Consider the following 12,168-nt stretch of genomic DNA (forward strand, 5'->3'; position numbering starts at 1 on the left):
GGAACGGGACATCGCCCGTATGCACTCCCGGTATGCACTGCAACAACTGTCTTTTTACACTACGGCCTTATCACTTTAGTAAATCTTGCTTTACTAATCGGACAGGACATTTTATGTTATATTCGTTTGTTTAGGTTTTGAATTCCCAAAAAACAGCAATGAGTTGATGGTTGCAACATGCAATTTTTGCAAGTAGTTTTTATACCACGTTCTAATCAGTTTGATAAACATTTCTTAACTTATCGCACAGGAAATATTGTGTTATAATCGTTAATTTAGGTTTGGTATCCCAAATGAGTTGATGGATGCATCTAAATTATTCATCGTTATCAAGCAAAACTTGTGTATTTTTTTCACACATAGATTGCGGTACACCAGCAGTTGTGGATGGCGCATCTATAACAACATCAAATGGTAGTCTTGAAAACTCAGTATCAACATATGTCTGCGAAAATGGATATACACATACATCGGGAGATTTAGAACGTACTTGTAAGTCCGATGGTAATTGGAATGGAACATCGCCAGTCTGTACACCTGGTATATACTTCTACATTTGTTCCACATTGCATCCTTGTCACTGCAGTTAAAATAATTGAGTAGTGAGATAGGAAATATTGTCTGATGTCTCTTTGTTCAGGCTTCGTATCTCGAACAACAGGCAGATGGATTGATCGTTGCAACTGAAATTTGCTCCAGTTGTAGGTGCAAACTACATTTGTATATATATTTTTTGTCATGCATAGACTGTGGCACACCAGTAACTGTGGATGGTGCAAATGTAACGACATCGAATGGTTCTATTGACAACTCAGTAGCAACGTACTTTTGCGAAGATGGATATACACATACATCTGGGGATCTAAAACATCTTTGTGCGGCCAACGGTAACTGGAAAGGAACAATGCCCGTCTGTACTCGCGGTATGCAATACAACAACTTTCTTTCTATATCACATACTAATCACTACACTAAATATTGCTAGAATTATCGCAAAGGTAATATTTTTGCACATGTATATGATTTTGTTTATGTTTTGAAACCCCCAATAACAGCAATGAGATCGCTGCAACTAAACTTTTTACCGGTCCCAAGTTGAAATTAAATAATTCCATCTCATCACTCATTTATTGTGGTACCCTAGCAAATGTGGATGTCACATTGATATCGACATCAAATGGTTGTATTAAAAACTCAGTAGCAGTGTATGTCTGTGGAAATGGAAACACACATTCATTTGGTGATTTAGAACATGTTTAAATATACTGGTTGGCGGCCCAGATTCGGACAATTTTACAACCTTTTCAGCTGTCATATTTTCATTTTTAATGCAAGATCCATGAAATGTTACCTGAATCAAGTTCAGTTCTTTGGTGATGCAAAACGCCAATTTGCTTGTATATGAAAATAAACTGAACACGTCATTGAGGCCCGAAAGAGGGAACGTAAATCTAACTATTTTAACGTGTTGCAGGACCCAGAAATTAGACAGTAGGAAAACGCTAATTATCATCATTTTTGTCTCGCAGAATCACGTTTAGGTCGGTGTTAATGATAAAAAGACATGTTTACCTTGTTTATATTCAACTATTTATGTTTGATATAAGGCTGTCAAAAGTTTAAAATATCCGGCTGGCCTATTTACGACACAAAATTTAAGGTAAAACAATTTGGCTTAAACGCATTGAACTCGTGTTATTATCGGGAAAACCTTGACACTTGTTTTAAAACACGCAGTTTTCTCGTCCGCATTTAGCAGATTGTAGATGAGTACCCCTTGAATAATGTTGGGGCCTAAAAACAAGTATGCGCGTGCGCACTGAAAGCACATGCAGCTTCCCCAAGCGATAGCTGTCACAACATTTCGTGAACAAATGTATATATTCAAATTTTGTAAGTTTTACTTACCGATTTTCAATTATTGCAGATGATGTTGCACATAATGCAAGCGTTTTTGTACTTGTCAACAAATGATCAAATATAACACAAAAATAAGCGTTTACACGACTGTCCGATTTCCTGGGTCGTCCGAAATTCTGGGTCGCCAACCAGTATATTATACAATAACTTCATAGAATGCGATACACCAGCAAATGTGAGTGGTGCAACTATAATGTACAGCATGGAATCCTAATATATAAAAGTCAATACATCACATCTTCACGTCAGTTAAAATTTGCATACATAATAAGAAATGGTTATACTGTCTTATGTATACACATTATGTTTATAAAGTCCTAACAAAACATATGGGTGAATTTGGTCGCTAAAAGTCCCTGACCGGTGTTCGTCCTTACCCCAGTCAAGATGATTTTTATTGAAAGTTAGTCCCCGGATAGAAGACACTATGTAGAATATACAAGTCTTGTTATAATGTTGTTGCAGAACATGCGGTTAATTTGAGAATGGTAAAACAAATAGCAAAGTGTGATTCTAAGGTGGCCTGTTGGATGTTTTTCATGAAACGTGATAAATGAGTAGATGACAATATGAGGAATATGCACGCCATTAAATTTTGCAGCTATGTCGGCAGATGAGGTTGATCTGCGGACAATTAATCAAAATTATGACTTAAAAATACCCTTGAATCTATTGCGGACAACGTGAATACTACTTTTATTTTCTCGATTCATCCATCTGCTGTCATAAATAGTGGAGTCTGTCATTACTTTAAAAACAAGATATTTTCCATATACTCAACCATAGATAGAAGGCAGTGTATATAATATACAGATCGTTTTATTTTGTGCTATAATTTGTCAGTTTGTCCTTCTGCCAGTAAATCCGACAGTCTTAAATGATAGACCCTTTGTTAACTTTAAAATCCTGCTATTCGAATTGAGAGTATGGTCCTCCAGAAAGAGTGTCATTGTAACACCTTCAGATGGGAATATTAAACACCCAGTTGCAATATTTATTTGTCAGAATAGTTCTTCTCACGCAACCGTCGATCTTCATCGAACATTTACGTCCGAAAGTGAATTGAACTGGACGTTACAAGTTTGCTTGCCCGGTAGATTGCTATTTATTCTTACATTTCCGAATTATCAATTTATAGATTTTTCTATTTGGATAGTTATTTCTCTCAATCAAACACGTGTCGTTCCGCCAGAGTGATAGTGATAACTTTTGAATACAGTTTCACGGATATAAACTCAAAAGTAATTCGTGGCTACGGGTGCCCACCGTAAAACATTTCCAAGTTCTTGGACTTGGTGTTGTTATATTTTCAGGATTTTTGGAATCATAGAATCCATTCAATGTTTTAATAGATAGAATTACGTTTTAAATCAGATTGGGGAAATTTAGGGTTGTTGTATATGTAAGAAATAATATGTTCCCAAACGTGGTTTATCGTAGAATAACCTATGTTTTGAGTTCTTATGCGTAAGAATATATCAAGAAGACCATAGGTCTGAGTGGTATATTGTTTCGCATAAGAAGAAAAATCTCTGGTTATTCTACAATAAATCACACTTGGGAACTTGTTAAATAGATCTAACACGACATACTAGTATCAACAGTGTTAGAAAAAATGGTAACTACTTTTACGATCGTGCTACGCACCTGGATCAGATGACGTCATTGCACGCGCGTGGGGTATTGCACAGTAACCCGAGATAGATTTTGCTCTACATGTATGTAGGTTATTTGATGATCGTGTTAGAATTCTTCTTTTGAAAAGACCCGATCAATCTGATTCTGCTTTTATTTTCCCTGCTTATACTTTCTGTGTGTCCGGGGGATTTTCTTTAAGAAATAATCTCATTTAGTGATTTGTCGCTGAATAAGTCATTGTTTGAAGTTAAGATTCGCCCCGTGATATGATAATACGCATATGAACGACAAACAATGACTTTATTCAAGAGCAAATCACTTACTGAGATCATTTAATATTTGCCCGTTTTCAATCGGTTTCTTTTCAAGCTCCGTTATGACGTTTGATGCTATGACGTAATAATTTGTGACGTCAGAAAAATGAATTGTTTTATAATAATTCACTGTTTTCAGACCTTTTTGTTTCATAGGAAAATGACTCGGTTCGTGTTAGAATAAATATTTTACCATTCATTTATATACTTGTTTTCTTATATGAAATCTGTAGCAATGCAACAAGCACCACCCCCAGAGGACACGTTTGAAATTCTGTAATAACATACAGTTAAGACAATTACACCCAAACATCTAGAGGACTACTACGTACATGTGGGTCAGTCAGAAAATGGAATGGTTTCAGAGTTTGCTACATTCTCATGATCAATTTTATAAATATGTGTTTATATGTGCCGGGTCTCAGTATTGTTATATATGTTCAGGACTCTGACATCATTGAGTCCATTCAATATCTGTGCAACAGAATTTCCGCTTAAGCTGATGTTAATACGCGAGAGAGTGTTATAAGATTCTTTCACTGGTTGTAGGTGCAGATGGGAATATCCGGCCTCGAGGGTAACTGTTTAGGCGGTAACGAGGCTCCTTGCCGAATTACCGCCTAAACAGTTACCCGAGAGCCGGATATTTCCATCTGCACCTACATGTATAACCAGTGACAGAATCTTTTTCTTGCATACCGATTTCAAGAAATAATAATAAAAATAAAATCAATCGAACGGCTTTCTTTTTAGAACTATTTCATATGGCAGTATATTTAAACAAAGCGCGGGAAACCAACGTCCGTAAACAGGAAAGACGTCATGACGTTTCAAAATAAATAACAATGTTTAGTTCCGGTTTTCTTTTATCAGTTGCAGCGTAACGTTATGAATTTTGATAAAATAACGTGATTTGAATCGCGAAATGTACTATCAGGAACCAATAGGAACTGTCAAGGTATTGAATTTTATTCCTTTTTTTAAATAAAATATATATTACTACATAAATCTTCTACATATAGATATGGAGTTCGTAATACGTCATTTAAAGCACGAGAGTCATCTTACACCCCGGGGTGTAAGATGGATTTTTCCAGCACCGGTAAAGATACCGGAAATCCCCGTCTGGTATGCAAGAATGCACTTTCCTTAACCTCTCTGAACAGACTCAGTCAAACCAAGTGTGCTATTATTGTGTTATATTTGGTTATAAACTGAATTGCTATTTAAAAAACAACAACAACATAAAACATGTGGCATCTTCAAATGGCATAAAAATTCAAACTAGCGTGCTCTACTTATTTTTATATTATAGACTGCGGCCCACCAGAGAATGTGACGGGGGCAGTCATAACAACTTCAAATGGAAGTATAGAAAACTCAACAGCAAATTATATCTGTACAGACGGATATGCACATACGTCTGGGAATCTGCAACTTACATGTGGTTCCGAAAGTAAATGGAACGGAACAGTTCCAGTTTGCACCCCAGGTATACTCCAGTTGTAAATTCATACATTCAGCCAAAGATATACAAGTGAACAAATAATCGAGGCCTTCGATTGGTAGGTCGCCTGATTTATAGCCTTTCAGAGTTCGGATACGCAGGAATTGAAGTTTAGTATATAAAAGTATTTGAATGATGAACCATTGAAAATTAGACGATAACCACAAGAAGACCTTGATTGTTTACACTCTTACAAGCTCATTGAAATATTTTAATAAAATTTTGCTGGGTTTCATTCATCCGAGACGTCATGCAGCAATCGACTTCGTATATGACGTCATTATCCTCCCTTACCGATCCGCGCGGCTACCATTTTCTGTTGTAGAATATACAGAGCTTGACCTGCTTATTTGTTTAACTGGAAATCAGATCAGGCTATGTTCACACTGGATAACCGGCTATCCTGACGCCCGCTGGAAATGTAATCCAGCTGGAAATGTAACCCAGCTGTAAATCGGTAGGTAAAGTTTTTCATTTATTTCTATTCAAACGAAGCCAATTCTTGCAAATCAACTTGACAGTTTTGTCAAGAAATGACCATGGCTTACATTTACAATTTCTGGGCCAAATTCGATCGTTATGTTTTGAGATATTTGCTTACAATTTCTTCAGTTTGAAAAATCGAGCAAAAATCCAAAGTTTTGCGCAAATTGATTTGTTTATGAACAATCTGTGAAAACTTTTATCAACTGGTTTAACAGATGTGTCCCTTCGGAACACCTGTGTGAAGTTTCCGGGTTCTACGTTATTCCTGAAAAAGTATATTAGCTGTTAAATAGGCATGGTCGAGAAAAAAGAGTGTCGAAAACGGCCGCTAGTGCTGTCGTTGAACTCGGATGTTAACATTTATAGACTATCCATTAACTCCGATGATTTTGAGTACTTATGTACGTAAAAAGTATTACTGGCAGTGATTTGACGGAAGCGTAATTATTTTTAAAAATGACACTCTCATTTCAAGAGACTTTAGGACTATATTCCTTCACACCCGGGCTGAATTTTAACCTAGTTCACGCGTTCTTGCCATTTTTCCGCCATGCGAAAGCCAACCATATAGTTTTTTGCAGTTATACCGAAGCAATATAGTACATATTGCCGTTCTGCCAGCTTTTGATGGTGGAGGAAAACCACTCCTCCGGGCTGCTACAGAAAGTAATTTCACCTCAGGTTTTGCAAGTGCAAACGGTTGCTTCTGGTCGTTAGTCCTTTGAATTACGTTTGAAGAATTCAGTATCATTAATGAATCTCAAATGCCCGTTCTTGTTTTGAAAAGTGTTCTTTGTGTGGTGCTAGATAGGTGTATAATCTTATTTGCTCATTCATAATTATTTAATTGCTCCTAATGTACTTCTGCTATTTTGTTTTATTCATAAATACCTTTTTAACAAATACCAGTTTATTCATGGTCTAAAACTGCAAGTTGTTGATGTTTCGGGGCAAACGATTGAAAACGATTGTTTCAAATCTAAATAAGCACAACTTTGCAAAATCTCACATGACTGTCAATCAGTTATTTCTTAACATGGCAGCCACTTTAGCTTTAATTAACATATAACAAGGTAGATCGGAACTATTCTTTGCTTGTTTACGATGTTACGATCCCGGATCCCAGGATTTATGTCACAAGAGTTATCCCCCTTTTGTGCAGTTTACACATTTGCTCTTTCTATCTTACACTGTTATTTTGTACAACGCTAGGTATTGTACATTAGTACATGTTTGATTCATAAACAATATAACATTGTATTGATTTTGAAATTATAAATCATGTATTATGCGAAAACAAGAAATAAACCCATTATATCATTGCATAGCAACTGTAAACCAGCTACTTCATCCAGAATATTTTTTTATTGAAAAAAGTAATGAAAAGGACATATTGAAGCAAGTGACATTACCTTACAATACACAGTCAGCTATCAAATAAAACCGCATGAAAATAAAAGTTCTACTATACGACACAATATATTTGAAAATTGCCGGTCTGACACAAAATACTTATATATAGCTCTGTGTTAAAGATTTTTTTGTTATAATGACATTGGAGGTAGTCATTAATGAATGGGCCTCACTAATACTTGTATAATTGGTAACACATGTTTGAAGTTTAAAAATCAATACTTAAAAATCAGTCCATGCATGTAGAATCAGAGCCCGGATAAGACACTGCTGGCGGACGGACGGGCGGACGAAAGGAACAAAGCAAGTTTTAGACTCTTAACCAAAAGGACAATGATAATGAAATCAACCAGAATTACTCGACATGGCAATAAGGACCAAACATACATAAGTATATACAAACTGTTTACTGACTGCAAGTATACACATTTTACACAAATGGAAGACGAAAGAAATCGCAAAAACACAGACTTAACAGATACAAAATATACATAAAGAAGAGACACTACGGGGCATATAACAGGTCTACAAAACAGTTTTTTTTTACTTTACTTTTATACAGCTGTATTCTCGATAGCCGACAGCTGACTTCAACGACTGCCTATTTCAAATACAGCGGCCGTTTTCGACAGTCTTTTTTTCTCGACCATGCCTATTTAACAGCTAATATACTTTTTCAGGAATAACGTAGAACCCGGAAACTTCACACAGGTGTTCCGAAGGGACACATCTGTTAAACCAGTTGATAAAAGTTTTCACAGGTTGTTCATAAACAAATCAATTTGCGCAAAACTTTGGATTTTTGCTCGATTTTTCAAACTGAAGAAATTGTTAGCGAATATCTCAAAACATATCGATCGAATTTGGCCCAGAAATTGTAAATGTAAGCCATGGTCATTCCTTGACAAAACTGTCAAGTTGATTTGCAAGAATTGGCTTCGTTTGATTAGAAATAAATGAAAAACTTTACCTACCGATTTACAGCTGGGTTACATTTCCAGCGGGCGTCAGGATAGCCGGTTATCCAGTGTGATGTTAGAATTATTTTTTTTATCTTCTTAGGTGTGTATGTAACCGGTTTTCAGTAAAATCTGAGATAGTGTATGAAACTGAAAAAGCAGTAAAGTAAGTAAATGGCTTTGCATAAATATTACATAAAACCAAATAGTTTCTACGTAAGCTAAAATGTTCTTTTGTGCTAATCTTCAGTCTGTACATTTATCTTGCAAATTCAGACTGTGGTCCTCCAGAAAACATTACAAAAGCAGTTGTGACAACTTCGAATGGTAGCATTGAAAATTCAGTAGCGACATACGCCTGTGAAAATGGGTACGCTTACATTTCCGGAGACTTGCAACGTGTATGTGGATCCGACAGTAAATGGAACGGATCCTCGCCTGCTTGCATACCCGGTATACATCATTTTCTTATTAATTTTAAGAATGGCTATCACGTGTTCTGTAGCATATGTAAATGTTATGGTATGCTATACAATTAGAGATGGACAATTTTTTATATAAACCAGTAACCTCCGGTCATCTCAATTTTAGTTTTGGAAAGTGTGAAAACATTGTAAAAACTCGCTTATAGATGTAAAGCCTTCTTATAAACCAGATAGTCTGGACATAAAAGCTTTATGCTGTTAATTCCCGGTCGCGGCTGATATCCCGACTAGTGTTTAGTTCTGGGTTGTTTACTTAAATTGGTACTGTTTCCAGCAGTATCGGCCTTGACGGGATGCTGGGGAGGTAAATATGACGCCTGCCGTGGTCCATCCATTCCAGGTGTGACCTTTCGTCGACTAATCACGTTAAACAAAAGGTCTTACCTTTAACCATTTATAGAGTAATGTTGTAAAATGTTTTCCTCTTTATTATTAAGACTGTGGCTCTCCAGAAACTGTGACTGGTGCTACAGCTGCAACTTCAAATGGAAGTATAGAAAACTCGACATCAACATACAGCTGCGAAAACGGATATACACATACTAGCGGAGACCTAAAACGTACCTGTGATTCCAACGGAACATGGAGCGGAACATTGCCGACTTGCACACCTGGTAGATACATCATTTGAAATAATTGACGTGATTTTTTTTTTCATACTCAGTAGGACATACCAAATGATCTAAGTCAGTAATGCTTGATTGTCGATATATTATAAACCTTAAAATCAAGATTTTAAAATAACGTTTATTTATCAGTTGTAATGGAATTTATTGATTGTAAAAATGGTAAACCAGATGTGAATACTCGTGTCGCTTAAAACATGCTTACCCTTGCTTTCAATGTAGTGTTTCCTAGTGCTGTCTGTTTTATATTATAATGTTTGTATATTAAATTCATAATTTCTAATCGTTTAAATCATTGGTGTACAGATATAAATATTTTACTTGTATTGATTATGCATTCTTTAGGAGCCACTACCATAATCTCGAATTTAGACATCAATTTTTGTGTTTTAAAAACATCTGTTTCACCATTAGCAAATTCCTCTTTTCTTTCTTACAGTGGAAGCAGCAACGCTACACCTGAATGATAGAAATGGACTTATGTGTCTGTTCATTTTGATGAATATGTGTATGACAGTTCGCTATCAATTATTGATCTGTAGTTATGAACTGGTGTATGCCAGGGTGCTATTTATAACCAATCATAATGCCGAGCCTCCAGATTACTTTTTTCAATAAAGTGGAAAACTTCCAATTACACTATTTTCTCTTAATTTATCCAAACATACATTGTAGACTGTGGCAATGTCAATACAATCGAAAATGGGAATTTGACCCTAGCGAACATTAACGCCACTCTCGTTGGAGCAACAGCCACAGTGTCTTGTAATAAAGGATACAACATATCAGCACCGTCAATAACGTGCCTTTCATCTGGACAATGGGAAAGTGCCGCATGCAGTATTATAGGTAAGTTTGTATTTGAAAGAAGCCAGATCTATTTTTTTCTAGATAATATGTCCATGTGCAATTTTGACAAATTGAATCCAAAAAGATATATCTGTGTCGCTAAAAGCCGTCGTTTCTACACACAATACAGTTTTTGTAAGAACTTACCTTTTACTGAGATGACATATCGAAAATAAAGGTGTATGTATTTGTAGTACACATTGAGACGTAGTGCGACCATTGAAATACCATCACAAAGAAAGAAATTGCAATAAAGAGTAGCTAGTAATATTCTAAAAGCAACAAATGTATGTGCTTTGTATGTTCAGTTGTCATTACATGTATTATACTTTTACAGTTTCATTGAATTTTGACATGTTTTTGCACAAATTTAATTTCATTATTTTTTTCAAGACCAACTGCTCCCTTTTCAGACTGTGGACAGCCCCCGCTTATAATGCACGGGATTATTTCAGTTTCATTGGATTCAAGTACAACATATGGCTCTATCGCACGTGTCGTTTGCGACACAGAATATAAGACCGAAAAGCAGAATGTTGTTTGTAAAGAGACAGGATCATGGGAGAAAAGCGTTTGTAAGAGAAAAGGTAAATACACTAATGAAATGTTCAAACTGGAGAGAATAATTTTATGTTGAACCGGTCCATTCCTAAAATCAGAATGAATATTGTCTGTAGACAGTTGTCTACGAGCTTCGTTACGTAACATTTCATTACCGGTTTTTCACCTTAACTTTGTCCTTATATGGAACACGTCATAGGATAAGTGATTCCATTGCACGCAGCACATTCAAATAACATAGACAAGAGGTGACATCGTACATTGTGACGTGTATAATGTAAATGTAACACAAAGCAAGTGCGACATCACTTCTGTTAGTGGTGTAGTGTTATAGTAAAACCCTGATACTCAACAGATAATAGCTTTTAATTTGTTCTGAAACTGAAATCTGTGCACCATTAACCGGTTAAACATTTTTTATATTGACCGTTCAAAGATAATTTTCCTTTTTTTTGTTTATTTTGTCCTTTTTGTCTGTATGTTTAACTTAGTCTGTTATGTATAATACTATACTATATACATCCAGACATACCATAGATTTTGGTATGTACTGGATGCATTCTTTGTCATTCCATTTCGTTAAGAACTACAGATAACACATGATACATAATTAAAGTCAATTTGCACTGTACTGATAATATTACTACATTTATTTATAAATTATTGCAGCAGATCAAGATGTGCCTGTAACTATTTTGGTCTCCGTACTGGTGGCCGTGGTGGTGGTCGCCACAGTAGCCGTCGCATTGATCTTGGTTTTGAAGATTCTACCACAGAAAACACCTAATATGCCATCCATAGAAGTAAGTACAAGCATTGCTCGTACATTGACAATAACTAAACCTTACTGCTTTAACAACATTTTTTCTACAGAAAAAATAAAATTCTAGATTAAAACGCTATTTGAAGGTTGTCAGTGACTAATTTCTTTAAAAAAACTAACAGAAACATTATCCGGGAAGCATTTAATGCAGGTTGGCAGCTATCTTAGAAAAGTTGTATATGTCAAATTTTAGTTGAAGATAGAATTACTCATGTTGAGTCAAATTTTCCACTTCAGATATAGAATTACTTTATGTCGATGGTCTACTCGTGCTTAAAATAACGGCCAGAGTGACACGTCAGATTATTCTTCACCATTTAAGCTGAAGAAGAAGGTCCATATAGCTTACAGTATGTCGGTGTCAGTTAAAACCATGCTAATATGCGATTAACAAACTTTGTCAAAAGTTTGTCAATGTATAGAAAATTACTTGATAAAAGACATAAATTTGTTCAATGTTTTCAGTATTCGAGTCCATTTTCTCCATCACCTCCCCTGGCTTGGAACAGTCCTGTACACGCAATGAAAGAAGAACAAATATTTGACTGGAACCATGATGCATACATTTATGATGGAAAACCTTGATA

General features: G+C 35.7%; 1 protein-coding gene across 1 annotated transcript in view; it reads left to right on the forward strand.

Moving 5' to 3' along the window:
- LOC123551035 (sushi, von Willebrand factor type A, EGF and pentraxin domain-containing protein 1-like) overlaps positions 1 to 12,168 on the forward strand; it is a 102,618-nt gene that overhangs the window by 34,580 nt on the left and 55,870 nt on the right. The window contains exons 19-27 of the mRNA XM_053540053.1: positions 364 to 540; positions 747 to 923; positions 5,188 to 5,364; positions 8,514 to 8,690; positions 9,160 to 9,336; positions 10,024 to 10,197; positions 10,611 to 10,784; positions 11,428 to 11,561; positions 12,047 to 12,164. Coding sequence (XP_053396028.1) covers positions 364 to 540; positions 747 to 923; positions 5,188 to 5,364; positions 8,514 to 8,690; positions 9,160 to 9,336; positions 10,024 to 10,197; positions 10,611 to 10,784; positions 11,428 to 11,561; positions 12,047 to 12,164 — 1,485 coding nt within the window. The remainder of the gene's footprint in view (positions 1 to 363; positions 541 to 746; positions 924 to 5,187; positions 5,365 to 8,513; positions 8,691 to 9,159; positions 9,337 to 10,023; positions 10,198 to 10,610; positions 10,785 to 11,427; positions 11,562 to 12,046; positions 12,165 to 12,168) is intronic.

This window comes from Mercenaria mercenaria, chromosome 4, assembly GCF_021730395.1.
Source record: "Mercenaria mercenaria strain notata chromosome 4, MADL_Memer_1, whole genome shotgun sequence".
Classification (NCBI taxonomy): domain Eukaryota; kingdom Metazoa; phylum Mollusca; class Bivalvia; order Venerida; family Veneridae; genus Mercenaria; species Mercenaria mercenaria.